The 17081-nt window shown below is 42.4% G+C and overlaps 2 protein-coding genes across 4 annotated transcripts; both read left to right on the forward strand.

The window, feature by feature from the left end:
* Nucleotides 1–609: 609 nt before the first annotated feature.
* Nucleotides 610–8332, forward strand: LOC125782590 (uncharacterized). Its single transcript, XM_049467052.1, has 3 exons — nt 610–802; nt 1293–7709; nt 8200–8332. Exon 2 carries the CDS (start codon nt 1565–1567, stop codon nt 7457–7459), a length of 5895 nt encoding a protein of 1964 aa, XP_049323009.1. The 5' UTR covers nt 610–802; nt 1293–1564; the 3' UTR covers nt 7460–7709; nt 8200–8332.
* Nucleotides 8333–8892: 560 nt separating this feature from the next.
* Nucleotides 8893–15301, forward strand: tubd1 (tubulin, delta 1). Of its 3 annotated transcripts, XM_022674351.2 has the most exons (9): nt 9385–9780; nt 9877–10045; nt 11197–11344; nt 12237–12453; nt 12548–12779; nt 13474–13638; nt 13788–13916; nt 14774–14957; nt 15085–15301. In XM_022674351.2, exons 2-9 carry the CDS (start codon nt 9895–9897, stop codon nt 15185–15187), a joined length of 1329 nt encoding a protein of 442 aa, XP_022530072.1. In that variant the 5' UTR covers nt 9385–9780; nt 9877–9894; the 3' UTR covers nt 15188–15301. The 3 variants fall into 3 exon arrangements, with proteins under 3 accessions (XP_049323300.1, XP_022530072.1, XP_022530066.1); XM_049467343.1 differs by lacking the exons at nt 9385–9780; nt 9877–10045 and adding an exon at nt 8893–9236; XM_022674345.2 differs by having other exon boundaries at nt 9386–10045.
* Nucleotides 15302–17081: the final 1780 nt, after the last annotated feature.

Here is a 17081-nt window from a genome sequence, read left to right on the forward strand (position 1 = left end):
TTAGTTTAATTATTCAGTAGGTTTTACCATCCAAGTCTTTTAGACCATATACTTTATGTATTATACAATATATAAATTGATAATATGTACATACAGTAACTGTTACCAGTCTAAGGAAGTTTGGACACATCTCATCTCATTCAATGTGTTACCTTTTTATTATTTTATATATATATATTTTTTTTACATTGCAAATTTAATATTGAATACGTTAAAGCTATACAGGAGCACATGTAGAATTGGAAGTGTTACAAACCAGAATAGGTTTTATACATTTTATTTAGCTATAAGGGCAGATCTGCACACTCGTGGTATTTTCTCAGCATCTTGAAGGAGTTCCTGGAGGTGCTGAATTCCGTATGTGTCCCTTAATTGTTTTAATGTCTTTAATATTAATCTACAATGTATAAAACAAATTAAACAAAAAACATAAAGAATAGCATTGAATGAGAAAGTGTGTTTAAACCTTAGACTGGTACTGTATATATTATACCTTTGTATATAAAAAAATGAGTGTAGAAACAGTGATGTGCCCAGATAGCAAAAGAAGGTTGAATCAACGTACTGTTTATAGTATACTTTCCTTACATTAAATATGTATATTGTATAAAAGGACGGGACTCTTATTGTGACGTTCTAGCTCCGGTAAATCTTAATTGTGCCTGATTCACTTACCTGTTCCAGAAACAGAGCTGACCACATTTAGTAGGCTCAGAGTTAAAGTTAGGAGCTGACCTTCATCCAAGTTAATCTTAGTTCTTCAAGTCTTCATAGTACATTTTCTCACAGTCAATGATGAAACGTAAGTCATGCTGTTGTGTTTTTTGCATGTATCTCCGTTTGTGTTTACTCCTTTATCCGTATATATGCTGAGCTAGTCAGGATATTGTCTGGATGTATTGTGTAGCCTACATTTCCTAACATGTCTTAAGGTGTAGAGTATAATCCCTACATGTTTCTAAGTTACAAGTTATAAGTGTTTTAGCACTATCTGCCTCGATGTTATGTGAGAATATTTCGAGTAAAAGTTTCTTTGTCCTCGTGAAATACACGTCACGTGCGTGCTCTAGTTGCACTACCTAATTTGGCCACTAGGGGGCTTCAGAGACTGTTTAATAGCTGCTCTATGACTGAGCTGTTCTCTTTATTAGAAATTCCCAGTGATTCAAGTTTGCATTGTAAAAGAAGTGTGGCACTTATGTACTTTATGTAATGTAAAGTAAATGCAGACCTTTATTTTTATTTTATAGTGCCTTATTTCTTATTGCTATTTCTTTTCTTTTCCTTTCCAGACTGTAGATGTATATGTAAACCTTAAAGGGGATGTCCAGTAAATGTGAATGTGAACCTGTGAATACACGTGAATACATGTGAATTCAGATCTGAGCTTCTTCAGTAAATGTTATCATCACCTTTAAAAATAAACCTCATCGTCTCCTCATCATTCCCTTACCTGGCATTCTAATCGATGCCCCATCTTGGATAACTCCTAACACCTAAACGAACCTCATATCCCTATAGCCTTCCCAATATTGGTCCTTCGAGCCGGATCGGAGTATTCAAGATGGAGTATGGTGAAGAGATGATGCCTGACGTGCGTCCCAAACGGCAAATACGTCGACCTCCCTGGCTTGATGATTATGAGGTGGACTATCACATGGGCTCAACAGCTCCCTCAGCAGGGATGTATTCAAATCATTCAAGTCCTCTAACCTCACATACTCGTCCCAGTAGCCGCCAGAGGGATGCTGCTTACACCGAGATTCCTCAGCTAGCCCTCAGCTACCCCCAAGGGAGAGATCTGACCAGTGAGGACCTCCTACCTGAATACCCTCACCTGCAACGCTCACACCTAGCCTCCCACTTCACAACAGAGTTGAGAGCCATCCAAGAGGAGAACGCTAAGCTGCTTCAAACAAGGCACCATGTTGAGTCAGGCATAGCAGAGCTCAACAAGGCACGAAGCGAGATTAAAGAGCTAATAGAGGTGGCACGCTTACTGAGAACAGACATTGGGCAGTCCAATGCCCCTGCATCGAACTACCACACATACCAACCTCCACCACCCAGTGCTGCAGATACAAGTCGTTTCCTTGTTGTACAGCCTAATGACGAGGAGGAGGAAGAGGAAGCGTGGCCCGACCCTCCAGTGTGGTGCAAGCCTGAGGAGGAACTGAATGAAGGCATGTACAACTTAAAGCTTGAGGCACCAAAGCCAGGCTACAGCCAACCCCCTTATGCCTCATTACAACCTTCGTACACGCCTTACAAGCTCCCACCTCCGATGCAGCCTCAACTCCCACCTCCAATATCTGTGGCTCGTAGAGGGGTACCAGCCTACTACACGCATGCACAGTACCCCCAACCTCAACCTCCTGTGTCATTCTCACAGCCACTTGCTCATCCTACTCCAGCCTATGCCCAACCATGGCCTGCATCACCTAGCTCAGCGTACCCTCCACCATTAGTCCACAGAGTGGGACCTGCTGCGCCCACACCTTACCTACCTCTGCATTCCTCAGTGCCTGAAGAGCACTATAGGGGTCCAAAACCCACTATCCCCAAGTTTGCTCGCCCAGATCCTAGCGACTTTGCTCGGCTACGTATAGCTCTGGGGAACCTGCTCCCATCTAACGCTACAGAACTCTTCAAGTACCAAATACTTGTAGACCACCTGAAGCTAGATGAAGCTAAGCTCATTGCTGATGCCTACCTAAACTCACCGACACCTTACTCTGACACAATGTCTGCTTTATACGATAAATTCGGTCAACCTCATCAGCTTGCCATTAGAAGAATTCGGAGTGTCCTGGGGGCCCCTGAAGTTAAGCGCGGTGACATACCCGCCTTTGAGGCGTTCTCACTCCAAATTCAGTCACTTGTGGGCCTACTGAAGACCGTAGGACCTGAAGGGGAGATTGAACTCCACTGTGGCTCACATGTAGCCAACCTCCTCAGCAAGCTCCCTCCTGAACTACGAGCTAACTTTCGCCGATATCAGTTAAAGCATTCCAGAGCTGTCCACACGTTGCACAACTTGTCAGAGTGGCTCCGCCATGAATCATGGTGTCAAGGCACCGATGAGTTGGCCCCTGAGAAATACAGTAAGGAGAAACAGAATACAAAGAGTGAGGGCCGTCAGGCAAAGAAGACAGTATCAGTCCTGCATGGTGCTGGTGAAGTTCCACAGTCCGCTTCCCAGTCACCTGCGAAGAAGAAACCAAAGCCCAAAGCCTACTGTGCCTACTGCGAGAGTACAGAGCACTACCTCAGTCAGTGCACTGGAGTAGCTAAGCTCTCCAAGGATCAGCTAAGAGAGTGGATCCAATCCAACAAGCGTTGTTGGCGCTGCGCACGAGCTCACCAGGCAGCGCAGTGCACGCTTAAGAAACCCTGCAACGTCTGTCAAGGGAAGCATCTCCTCGCCCTCCACGAAATAAATGTGAGGACTGACAAGGCTCCGAGGAACGTGTCAGCAAAGGAAGATGGCTCCGTGAACAGTACTGCCTCTGACACACTCTACCTTGATAGACCTGGAGCAAGCAACCGTGCTCTGCTAAAAGTTGTCCCTGTGCTTGTTCACTGCTGTGGAAGGACCTTCAATACCTTTGCGATCCTCGATGATGGGTCTGAGAGGACAATGCTGTTGCCCTTGGCAGCAAAATCCCTCGCATTACGGGGAACGCCTGAAGTCCTACCATTGCGCACAGTCCGTCAGGATATCCAGGTGCTCCACGGGCACACGGTTTCGTTCCGTGTCTCTCCTGCTGCCACACCTCAGGTCAGTTACCAGATAGATGGTGCCTTCACCGCAAGCCGTCTCACTTTAGCCCAATATACTTACCCTATTGAGCACCTTCAACGCAAGTTCAGACATCTGCGTGGCATCCCCCTACCTGCCTTCCAGGGAGCCAAGCCATGTCTCCTGATCGGCTCTGACCAGCCTCACCTAATAACCCCTGTCGAACACGTACGACTTGGCCCACCGGGTAGCCCAGCAGCAGTTCACACTCGCCTGGGATGGACTCTTCAAGGCCCTATCCAGCCCATGGGCCGGACACCGCACACCACAGAGTGTCTGTTCATCTCTGCCACTCCACCGCAGGAAGAGGTCCTCAAGCATGTCCAACGACTCTGGCAAGTGGACGCGCTACCTCACCAGCGAGAAAAGGAAGTATCCAGGTCAAAGCAGGACAGGCAGGCTGTCGCTCTGCTTGAAGCTGAGACGGTCCGCACTGAAGTGGAAGGAGTCCACAGGTATTCTACTCCCCTACTGCGCCATGCAAATATGCCTCCACTGCGTGCGCCTAAAGAGTCAGTGATGCCCTTGCTGCGTAGTACGGAGAGGCGCCTCCTCAGAGACCCCCAGCAAGCAGATGCGTACAGGATTGAAATGAACAAGCTAATTAAAGACGGTGTGGTAAAGGAAGTCAGCGAGGAAAGCTCCTCGAAGGAAGGCTGGTATATCCCTCATCACCTCGTGAGCCACAACGGGAAGAACCGCCTGGTCTTCAACTGTTCACACCAATATCAGGGACAGACGCTGAACCAGTACCTCCTGCCTGGTCCCACCCTTGGTGCCTCCTTGCTGGGAGTCCTTGTGAGGTTCCGGGAACACTCTGTGGCAGTCAGTGGAGACATCAAGGGGATGTTTCATCAGGTCTGCCTCCTTCCTGATGATCGTCCCTTACTAAGGTTCCTGTGGCGTGATTTGAAGATCAGTGAGCCCCCTAAAACCTTTGAGTGGCAGGTTCTACCATTCGGTACTACCTGCAGCCCCTGCTGCGCAACGTATGCACTCCAGCGCCACGTAGTTGACCACACCAAGCCTGATAACAGCCTGAGGTTCTCTGTGGAGAACTGCTTCTACGTGGACAACTGCTTGCAGAGTGTACGTTCCACAGAGGAAGCCAAGCTGCTAGTGGATCGACTCCGGGAACTGCTGGCCTCAGCAGGCTTCCAGCTGCGTCAGTGGGCTTGTAATGAACCCAGCGTCCTGAGCCACTTACCTCAAGAAGCCAGATCAGAAAGTCTTGACCTGTGGCTTGCCCAGGATAAGTCCAACCCGCTTGAGTCCACCCTCGGCCTCAGCTGGAACTGGCAGACAGACACTTTCGGCTACAAGCACAGGCCAGTCGTATATGATGCCCCAACGTTGCGCAACATATACCGAGTCGTCGCCACCCAGTATGATCCCCTAGGCTACCTGTTGCCCTACTCTACCAGAGCAAAGCTCATCATCCGACAGCTGTGGGACAAACAGCGTGGCTGGGACGACTCCAACCTACCAGCTGATCTCCTGCAATTGTGGTCCACCTGGGAAGGTGAACTGAAGTACCTACCCCACATCGCCTTTCCTCGTCCTTATGCCCCTCCCAAATTCAGCCTAGATGGCGCTGCACGTGAGCTGCACATCTTCGCAGACGCTTCCGAGCAAGCTTATGGGGCAGTGGCCTACATGAGAACTGAGGATGTCGATGGCCATTTGGATCTGTCCTTCATCCTTGCTCGCTCTCGAGTAGCGCCAAAACGCATGCTGTCTGTTCCTCGCTTGGAACTGTGTGCTGCTCTGGTTGCAGCACAGCTATCCTGTGTCCTCCAGAAAGAGCTGACATTGCAAGTGGCCCGTACTGTATTATGGTCCGACTCCACTACAGTACTAACCTGGCTACACTCCCAGTCTTGTCGCTATAAAGTTTTCGTAGGGGCAAGAGTAGCCGAAATCCAAGAGTTAACGGAGAACTGCACCTGGCGCTACGTTGACTCAGCGAATAACCCTGCCGATGATCTGACTAGGGGCAAACCTCTAGAAGCCCTTGTGGAGCCCAACCGCTGGTCCCAAGGACCTCCGTTCCTGCTCCAGAGCCCAGACACCTGGCCCAAGCAGCCTAATGCAGAGCCACTTGAGGACAATACCGAGCTGCGCAAGTCTGCGTTCTGCGGTGTGGCAGTCACCTCACCCATGACTCAAGCACCTGATACATCATACAGCACCTGGCAAGAGCTCATGGATGATACTGCACGAGAACTCCAACCGAACCCCAGCAGTTCTAAACCTACTGCTGAGGAGTATCGCCAGGCCGAGGTGATCATTCTCCAGCGAGCTCAACAGCAGTCGTTTCCTGATGACTACCGATTACTCTCAGCCGGGAAACCTGTCCTGTCCGGTAGTCGCCTTGTTACCCTGGCTCCTGAGATGGACAAGTCCATGGCCCTTATTAGAGTCGGTGGACGACTCAGGAGACTGGAAGGGGAAGGTGACATGACCCTGCACCCTGTTGTCCTGGATGCCTCTCATCCGATTACACGCCTGCTCATCCAGAAGTTTGATGAAGACCTGCACCATCCTGGTCCCGAGCGCGTCTTCGCGGAGCTGCGTCGGTCATACTGGGTGATACATGGAAGAGAGGCGATCCGAAGACACCAGCGAACCTGTGCAGAGTGTCAACGCTGGAGAGCTCAGCCAGCTGTCCCAAAGATGGCTGATCTTCCCGCCTCCCGCTTACGGCTGCATAAGCCGGCGTTCCATTCCACCGGCGTGGACTGCTTTGGCCCCATGATTGTGAAGGTGGGCAGGCGCCATGAGAAACGCTGGGGAATACTCTTCAAATGTATGACCACCAGAGCGGTACATTTGGACCTCCTGAACACTATGGATGCTGACGCCTATCTCATGGCCCTGAGGCGTTTTATTGCGCGGAGAGGCACTCCAGCTGAGCTCTGGTCCGACCGAGGGACTAATTTCAAAGGAGGTGAAAGGGAACTGAAGGAAGCCTTTGACAGCATGGCGCCCACGTTGCAGATGCAACTAGCTCGCCAGAGGATCAAGTTCCACTTTAACCCCCCCGCAGCCCCACACTTTGGGGGTGTGTGGGAAAGAGAAGTGCGTTCAGTTAAGTCTGCACTCTACACCTGTGTAGGGTCTCAACCAGTCCCTGAAGAGGTGCTCCTTACCGTACTCCTGGAGGTTGAGGCTATCCTCAATGCCAAGCCATTGGGCTACGTATCTGCCGACATTGCAGATGTCGATCCGGTGACCCCAAATAGCCTCCTCATGGGGCGGCCTGATGGATCACTTCCCCAGGTGGTCTACCCGGAGTCCGAGATCCTGAGTCGTCGGAGATGGCGGCACTCGCAGATCCTGGCGGACCACTTCTGGTCCCGATTCATCAGAGACTACCTCCCCAGCCTGCAGACCAGACAGAAATGGCACTCTTCTCCTCCCGGGCTCCTGGACAACGCTGTCGTCATGATGGTGGACCCGCAGCTTCCCCGGGCCTTGTGGCCTATTGGCCGCGTGACCCAGGTTCATCGCAGCGATGACGGCTACATCAGGTCCGCTGATGTTCTAATCAAAGGACACACCTACACCCGACCGGTGGCCCGGTTGGTTCTACTGCCAGCCCTCCCGCCTGGGGAGGACGATGTTTCTCCATCCATGGACCCTCCTGCCTCCTGATTGAGTATCCTTTTATTCGTTGCAATTGTGCCCTGCACATTTGGGGGCGGCTGTATAAAAGGACGGGACTCTTATTGTGACGTTCTAGCTCCGGTAAATCTTAATTGTGCCTGATTCACTTACCTGTTCCAGAAACAGAGCTGACCACATTTAGTAGGCTCAGAGTTAAAGTTAGGAGCTGACCTTCATCCAAGTTAATCTTAGTTCTTCAAGTCTTCATAGTACATTTTCTCACAGTCAATGATGAAACGTAAGTCATGCTGTTGTGTTTTTTGCATGTATCTCCGTTTGTGTTTACTCCTTTATCCGTATATATGCTGAGCTAGTCAGGATATTGTCTGGATGTATTGTGTAGCCTACATTTCCTAACATGTCTTAAGGTGTAGAGTATAATCCCTACATGTTTCTAAGTTACAAGTTATAAGTGTTTTAGCACTATCTGCCTCGATGTTATGTGAGAATATTTCGAGTAAAAGTTTCTTTGTCCTCGTGAAATACACGTCACGTGCGTGCTCTAGTTGCACTACCTAATTTGGCCACTAGGGGGCTTCAGAGACTGTTTAATAGCTGCTCTATGACTGAGCTGTTCTCTTTATTAGAAATTCCCAGTGATTCAAGTTTGCATTGTAAAAGAAGTGTGGCACTTATGTACTTTATGTAATGTAAAGTAAATGCAGACCTTTATTTTTATTTTATAGTGCCTTATTTCTTATTGCTATTTCTTTTCTTTTCCTTTCCAGACTGTAGATGTATATGTAAACCTTAAAGGGGATGTCCAGTAAATGTGAATGTGAACCTGTGAATACACGTGAATACATGTGAATTCAGATCTGAGCTTCTTCAGTAAATGTTATCATCACCTTTAAAAATAAACCTCATCGTCTCCTCATCATTCCCTTACCTGGCATTCTAATCGATGCCCCATCTTGGATAACTCCTAACACCTAAACGAACCTCATATCCCTATAGCCTTCCCAATATATATCATGTTTGTATTCTATTCTTATAGGCTGTACTGTGTTGGTCTTGCGGTGTTTTAATAATCCTTATTAATATGTATATATATATATATATATATATATATATATATATATATATATATATATATATATATATATATATTTTTTTTTTTTTTTTGTAGGGAGCACTTTTCACCTAAAAGCATTGTAAGAGTAGATTTAGATCCTTAACCATTTAAAACCTTTAAATGAACATTTATACACTGTCAGAATTTCAACATTAGCCGATGCCGCCTACTAGGCAATGTTTAAAAAAGGTTGTATTATGGGTGTTTTTTTATCATCATCATAAAATATGTAATGCAACCAAAACATTAACATTCTTTGCTATCAGGGTGGTCATAATATTCTGACTGAACTGTGTGTGTATATAGAGATGTCAAAAAACATTGTACATAACGAAAATGAATTTGCTATTATATTGATTATACCCAATATATTTTAAACCAAAAGAGCCTATGCTGATATATGTGTCACAGACCCATTAAAAGCTGTATAAAGTTCCTTAGAGCACTCCATTCTGTAATTTAAATCGCAAAGTCCCTCAGGTGACGTATAACGTTACTGAACATTCGGAGAGCATCACTATAGGATCATTACAGCCAATGAAAACCCAAAAAAATCAGTGTCCCAGAAAATTAGAATATTATAAAAGATCAATTGGTACGTTTGGCAGTGTGGGCAGTGCGCCAAGTCCTGCTGGAAAATGAAATCCACTTCTCCATAAAAGTTGTCAGCAAAGGAAAGCAGGAAGTGCCGTGAGTACCCTTTTAATCATATTATTTTTTAATAAAATGCTCAAGTAAGTTATATAAAAAGCTGATTGTAAACGCTCAAGTAATTATTTATTTTCCTATTCTTTTATACGGTGTTTTACTGGAGCTTTTAGAGCAGCATTAAATACTGTTACGTCACTTCCGGAGGAGGGAAATATGAAACTAGCTGAGAGCTGACAGGGAAGGCAGCAGATTCAGAACCGGAGTTTACCGTTTTATTTTTTGTATTTATCTTGTTAACTGCCCGTAGTTTTGCACCAGAACCACTATCAGACATTCCGCTGTGAGAAATGTAGGTTTAACCGGGCGCCAACGTGGAGGAAGTAGCTAACATAGCTAGCTTAGCTATCGTTAATTATTATTAATAATACAGCAGAACCTGCAGAGACTCGACCACAGCTAACGCTAACTGCTGCTGCTAGGCTACCGGTAGCACGCTTAGCTACAGACTGAACGACCTGCTGAAGCGGTTACTGCTCAAATCAACCTAAATACACGTGTTTACTGCCAGACCAGCTCAGCTCTGGTATTATAAGACTCTCTGTGAGATGTTCTCTGAGTGTGTGGGATTACAGCAGTGTGTAGATGAAGGTAAAGCTCTGTATCTGTGTGTGAATGTTAGTTACAGGTTAGCTGAGCTATGTCTGTAGTAACAGTACAGTTGGGTCAGTGTGGAAATCAGATCGGGCCAGAACTCTTTAGCACTGTTTATGAGGACTCTACTGGAGCTGGTAGAAAAACTTACCAGGAAAGCAGCCGTGAGAGGTTTTTCTGGGAGACTTCAGATGGAGGTAAATCAAAAAAGTGGGATAATGAAGATTGTACATCTTTACATTTACTAATGCTTCTTAAAATATCAAGTATTACACACAGAGTGATCTATTTTAAGCGTTTATTTCTTTTATTGTTGATGATTATGAAAATCTAAAAATCAGTGTCCCAGACAATTAGAATTATATATTATATAAGACCAAATGGTACTTTTGGCAGGGTGGGCAGTGTGCCAAGTCCTGCTGGACAATGAAATCCACATCTCCATAAAAGTTGTCAGTAGCAGAGGGAAGCATGAAGTGCTGTTTTTTTGTGGGAAAGCAAAACTGCACTGACTTTAGATTTGATAATAAAACACAGTGGATCAACACCAGCAGATGATCAGCATGTCTCTCCAAACCATCACTGATTGGTGGAAACTTCACACTAGACCTCAAGCAGTTTGGACTGTGTGTCTCTCCACTCTTCCTCCAGACTCTGCTCCCTTGATTTACAAATAAAATGTAAAAATTACTGATGATCAGTGATGGTTTGGAGAGACATGTCATCTGCTGGTGTTGATCCACTGTGTTTTATCAAGTCCAAAGTCAGTGCAAAGTTTTCCTGTAAAATCTTACAGCACGTTTTTGTCTCATTTGTTGGATTTGGTTTTAATTTACATTATTATTTTTTTTAAATATTTAGAACTTGTGTAAAAATCTGATGGTAGTTGGGTCAAATTAATGCAGAAGTATAGGGTGTTCACAAACCTTCAAGCACCACTGTATACACTCTGTATACATTTTAAGTAGAAGTACTGTAAGTGTATACAGAGTTAGTAAGTGCAATAACTATGTTAAAAACTATTTGAGTTCTTATAGAACTGAAGGAATCGCACATTTAATATTTTTTTAGCATAAGAACTCATGCACCTTAGACTCTTGGTCCTCTTTTTTGAATCATGTTGGTCTAAAATAAAATGCTGAAGCTCAAATCTGAAAGGTGCGAATAGTTACTCTACAATAGTTACAATATATAGTTTTTTTTATTATTTGTACGTTTAGCATACACATTACATTAAAAAGTAAACTATTTTCCAGTTACACTTGAGTAAAAGTAATAAGTACAAGAAGCACTAGTTAATACCATACTTCAGAACATCTCTGATACAGTTTTTGTTTTTGTCTTCTAGTGCTGGTGGCTCGGTCTGTCCTGGTTGACATGGAACCCAAGGTGATTTCACAAGCCGTAGCAAAGGCATCAAAATCTGGAAAGTGGAGATACGGGGAGAAAGCACACTTCTGCCAAAAGCAGGGTTCTGGAAACAACTGGGCAAATGGGTAAGAACACAGTGGGTGCAATTACTTTTACTAACTAGTTTAAGTTTGTACAGATAAAAATATCAAAGTAGGTATTCACATATAACCAAGATATACTTGGAGTCAATATTTTTTTTTTAATGGTTTCATTAGTTATTATCTTGTAATGCAGTGCAAAAAGTGAAAAGGCTGTGTCTGTAAAAGAAAAAGTGCTCCCTACTTAGACAGGAGGCAGTCATTTCTGTATCAAAGTTTATTAGTCTAGCCTTCTGTTTTATTTATTCTCAGAGTGAAAGCAGATCGGGAGCAGCAAGGTCTTCTTAAAAGATCAGCTTGATTACTTAAGTACAGTAGTGTAGTAAACATAATACTCCAGTAAATACAGATACAGCATTTTAGTACTTAAGTATCATTGTAAAGTAAAAATAATACTCCAGTAGATACAGATACAGCAATTTAGTACTTAAGTATAGTAGTGGAGTAAAATAATACTCCAGTACAGTACAGGTAGAGCATATTAGTACTTAAGTACAATAGTAAAGTTGTACTTAAATATTATACACCTTTGTCTGCTAATATTGCAATATTAAGATTAGTATATAGTAAATACCTTTTATATTGTATGCATATGTAGTGCCCAATTGTGACACAGCCAGTATTTTTAAATGTGTTTAACATCATTAGTGACCTTATTATTTAGTACACATAGAATTTAATGGAGACAATTATAGTATTTTTTTTTTTTTTTTTTTTAAGAAGAGACCCTAATTTTTGAGGTTTAAGAATATGATTTCAGAAATTTTTGTAGATATTATAATACTGTCTGTTTGACAGTATGACTTTATACAATGCACAATATTGCACAATATGTTCATCATGTTTGCTTTTTATTATTTTTTGTGTTGTTCTGTAGATATTGTGTGCATGGGCCACGCCATAAAGAATCTGTGGAGGATCTGGTCCGGAGAGAGGTGGAGCGCTGTGATCGTCTAGCAGGGATCTTTGCTATGATGAGCGTTGCAGGGGGTACAGGGTCCGGAGTAGGGACCTTTGTCACACAGTGTTTGCGAGACATGTATCCTCAGGCCTTTATTCTTAATCACCTGACATGGCCGTATGGAACAGGAGAGGTAAATAATGTGTTTCTCTCTGTAGAGTGCAATACAGAGACACTGGAGACACTTCATGAAACAGACAGTCATTTTAATTTTTTTTTTTTAACAGGTGATTGTGCAGAACTATAATTCAGTTCTTACGCTGTCGCGGCTCTACCAGCTGTCTGACGCCCTTGTGGTTCATGAGAATGACACTGTTCATAAAATCTGCAGCCGGCTGATGAATATCAAGCACATCTCCATTGGGGATATTAATAAGGTGATTGCTCACCAGCTTGGTAGTGTGCTGCAGCCCGCTTATACTGGAGATTCGCCTTCAAATTACAGCAGAAACCCAATAGGTATTACAGTCTTACCCCTGTGCATGTGTGCTATTTCTTCTTATTTTATTAAAAAGCACAGACAATAAAGCACAATAATTTACAGCTCTGGGAAAAAAAGAAAAAGAGAGCGCTTAAAAATGATGAGTTTCTTTGATTTTACCAACTTGAAAACCTCTGGAATATAATCAAGAGAAAGATGGATGATCACAAGCCATCAAACCAAACTGAACTGCTTGAATTTTTGCACCAGGAGTAAAGGCATAAAGTTATCCAAAAGCAGTGTGTAAGACTCATGGAGGAGAACATGCCAAAATGCAAAACTGTGATTAAAACGAGGGTTATTCCAACAAATATTAATTTCCGAATTCTTACAACTTGAACATAAATATGAACTTGTTTTCTTTGCATTATTTGAGGTCTGAAAGCTCTGCATCTTTTTTGTTATTTCAGCCATTTCTCATAAATTTCTCTGTAAATAAATGCTCTAAATGACAATATTTTTATTTTGAATGTGGGAGAAATGTTGTCTGTAGTTCATAGAATAAAACAACAGTGTTAATTTTACTCAAACATAAACCTATAAATAGCAAAATCAGAGAAACTGATTCAAAAACTGAAGTGGTCTCTTAATTTTTTTCAGAGCTGTATTTCAATGTGTGAGTAAATAATTACTGAATTACTGTAAGTCCTCTGATACTTCTGCTTTTTTCAGGTGAATTACTGAGTTCCCTGGTTTGTCACCCTGAATATAAGCTGCTAAGCCTTTGCAACATTCCTCAAATGTCTCATACCTCACTGGCCTACAGTGCGTACACGTGGCCTGGACTTCTTAAGCATTTAAGACAAATGCTTATTGCCAATGCCAGGATGGAGGAAGGTTGGTGCTCGTTACTCACACGGCAGAGTGTTTATTAGGACATGTGACCAATAACAGACTATTGATTTGAGTACTAACTAAAAATCTAATTAAAAAGATATCCCTGCCTTATTTACCTGAAGGTGTAATCAAAATCATTTTTCTTTTAGGTATTGATTGGAAAGTGTGTGTGCCGTCATCTCGAGGCGACAGTGTTAGAACTGGACAAATGGGTTTTAACAGATCACTTGCCAACCTTATGATACTGAGGGGGAAAGATGTTTCCAGTGCTGATGCAGGCAAGTAGACCAAGATCCAGAGGAGTCAAGTTAAAAAGTACAAATACTTCATTACCTAGTAGAAATGCTGGTTATCTATACCCTACTGGAGTAATTCTTTTTTGCATTTACACACAATTATCTGAACTTTCTACTCCTTACATTTTAAAAACATTCATTTCATCCAGATAGAGTGAATCTGATTGTGATTGGATGTAGAGAAGAATAAACATATACCATTCCGACTCCCTATTGGTGTATACTGTGATCCATCACACCTGCACACTCCTGACAATCTCCAGTTTAACTAAGCTTCTTTAATATATTTACATTCTACTAAAATACATTCATTTTCATTAGGCATATATGCAGTTTAAACACTAAGGAGCCTAGTGCATCCCAAAATATATTATGTACATTAACATTTTAACATAACATTATAATCATTATGACTTTACTTTTTATTTTACTTTTATACTTTAAATAGTTTTGAAATGAGTACTTTTACACTTGTACTTAAAGAGTAAAAAGCTTGAGTTTGATACTAATACAACTAATACAGAAGTATTTTAAGCACTAGTATCTATGCTTCTACCTACAGAGTAATGAATGGGATTTTCTTTTACCCCTTTGATTAGATCCTGGTCTGTTATTTGTTTGTTTTCACCCTTTTTAAGTATATTTTATTATTTTATACATATGCATTTTATTCTGTGTTTTACAATGTTTTGTATTTTAGGATGTGGTTGTCCTAATTTAAGTATCCTAAATAAACAAAAATGAAATTAGTTAGAGTTAGAGCCAAGATAATGCACAGTCATCTGTATCATCCATATCTATATTTAAAATTAATATACGGACCTTGTTTGGACCAACAGGTGCTTTTAAAGACCCTGCCCTGTATGTGCCTTGGCTTCCACCAGATGGCACTTTCAGCTTGTGGAACTCGCCGGTGCCATTTAACGGTTATGAGAAATCTGCCTCTTTAGTCAGCAACAGCCAGTCCTTGTTGAAACCTCTGGATAACATGGTTAGGAAGGCTTGGAACATGTTTGTATCTAGGTGAGATAAAGAATGTACTACCATATTGTTGCATATAATGCATAGAATCATATCAGTTTCTTGGGTAAAAGCTTGTAATATGAATGTGCTTAAAAAAGAGATTTTCTATATATTTTTTCCTCCACAGGGCATACATGCATCAATATACAAAATTTGGAATTTCAGAAGATGATTTTCTTGACAGTTTTACAACGTTGGAACAGATCATCTCCAGCTATTCTCATCTTTGAATTGTTGTCATGTCAAAAAATGAACTTATACATCCCACTCTTACGGCTTTTAAATGTGAAACATAAACGTATTGAACCAGAAAATGCAATATATATAATTAAATTAATATATACTTTCTCAAAACTGTGTTCATTTACTGTGTACATTCCTTTGTTCTGTAGTGCTGACATTCCCCAATGTCTGAGTTGCTGATTCTTTTTTTTTGGCCAGTGCAGTGGGTGGGGCTAAACCACTGTCTCATTGGCTGGTTTATGATCTATCCTTTAGGACAACAGGTCTCAGTGTTCTGTCCATTGTAATTGATGCAGGGTCTGAAAGAGTTAATAGAGAAGTTTGCTTTTACTTCCTAATGGATTTTTCCTTAAGGCTTTGTTTATGCTGTGTGTTAAATATACAGTGGGGGGAAAATATTTAGTTAGCCACTGATTGTGAAGTTCTCCTACTTGGAAAGATGAGAAAGGTCTGTAGTTTTCATCATATAGTTTTCAACTATGAGACAAAATGAGAAAAGGATTTTTAAATAATTTATAAGTTCTGGTGGAAAATAAGTATTTGGTCAATACAAAAACAAACTAGATTTCTGTCTCTTTAACTTTTTTCACATTCGCAGTTTGAGATGACTCAAATCAGATTTTTTGGCTCAATGTGGCTCAGGTTAGATTTTTTACGGCTGTGTGAACTTGGCAAATCTGATTTTTTCCAATCAAATTTGAGTCACTTTCATATTGTGTCCTAAATCGGATACGTACCTGATCTAGGAACATGTGACATCAATGTAAACGGTCAAATCTGAATTCATGCGTCTTTTTGCTTTTACACATTAGCATTAGCGCTATGTGCTTCTCTCTCGTACCCACACATCTCTTGGTGCAGCTATTGATGCAAAAACAGCAAAAGCAAACCACCTGGCCTTATTTCACCTCTTCAACCTGAGCATGAACTTTGTTTACTCTCCACTCCAGCAAAAGATGCTCCACATATGAGCTGCTAACTCATCCATTTCCCTTTATAAAGCTACGAGTCTCTCGCCTCTCTAATATGAGTTTTTGTTGTTGTTGGTGTGGATTCGTTCACATTACACACAGATACAGATCACTTATATTTGTGAATGTGAACTGTCAAGATTGGTCAAAAAATCGTATTAGAGCAATGGGGCTTGTAATGTGAACATAGCCTAAGAAGCTCTTCTATTCTCCACTTGTTACCTGTATTAATGGCACCGGTTTGACCTCGTTATCTGTATAAAAGTCACCTCTCCAGTCACACTCCAAACTCAACCATGGCCAAGACCAAAGAGCTTGTCAAAGGACAACAGGAAGAAAACTGTAGACCTGCCCCAGTCTGGGAAGAGTGCATCTACTATCTATGAGGTTGGTGTGATTAAATTAACTGTGGGAATAAATGTTAAGAAAATGGAAGACATACAAGACCACTGATTATCTCCCTTGATCTGGGACCCCATATAAGCTTTCTTCTCGTGGGGTTAAAATGACCATGAGAATGGTGAGCAAAGATCCTAGAACTACAAGGAGAGACCAGATGAATGACCTGCAGAAAGCTGGGACAGAAGGAACAAAAGCTACCATCAGTAATGCACCAACTATGCTGAGATTGACTCAAATCCTGCATTGCCAGTATTTGTCCAGGCCAGTCTGAAGTTTGCCAGAGAGCAAATGGATGATCCAAAAGAAGATTAGGAGAATATCATATCAGATATTCTCTTTTTGTTAAAAACTCAATTAGTCTTGTTTAAAGTAAAAAGAATGCTGAGTTGCATCCCAAGAACACCATACCTACTGTGAAGCATGGGGGTGGAAACATCGTAATCCGTCCGTGTTTAGGGAAGAATGAACCTGGCCATGTATGGTAAGATTTTAAGCCAAAACCTCCTTC

The sequence above is a fragment of the Astyanax mexicanus genome, chromosome 18, assembly GCF_023375975.1.
Source record: "Astyanax mexicanus isolate ESR-SI-001 chromosome 18, AstMex3_surface, whole genome shotgun sequence".
Taxonomy (NCBI): Eukaryota; Metazoa; Chordata; class Actinopteri; order Characiformes; family Acestrorhamphidae; genus Astyanax; species Astyanax mexicanus.

What these genes read in the sequence shown, in the direction of transcription:
- LOC125782590 (XM_049467052.1), top strand. Translation starts at nt 1,565, where the DNA reads ATGGAGTATGGTGAAGAGATGATGCCTGACGTGCGTCCCAAACGGCAA.
- tubd1 (XM_022674351.2), top strand. Translation starts at nt 9,895, where the DNA reads ATGTCTGTAGTAACAGTACAGTTGGGTCAGTGTGGAAATCAGATCGGG. An exon ending in CTGGGAGACTTCAGATGGAG is followed by an intron (nt 10,046 to 11,196) that starts GTAAATCAAAAA and finishes TTTGTCTTCTAG; the next exon opens with TGCTGGTGGCTCGGTCTGTC. An exon ending in GGCCGTATGGAACAGGAGAG is followed by an intron (nt 12,454 to 12,547) that starts GTAAATAATGTG and finishes TTTTTTTAACAG; the next exon opens with GTGATTGTGCAGAACTATAA.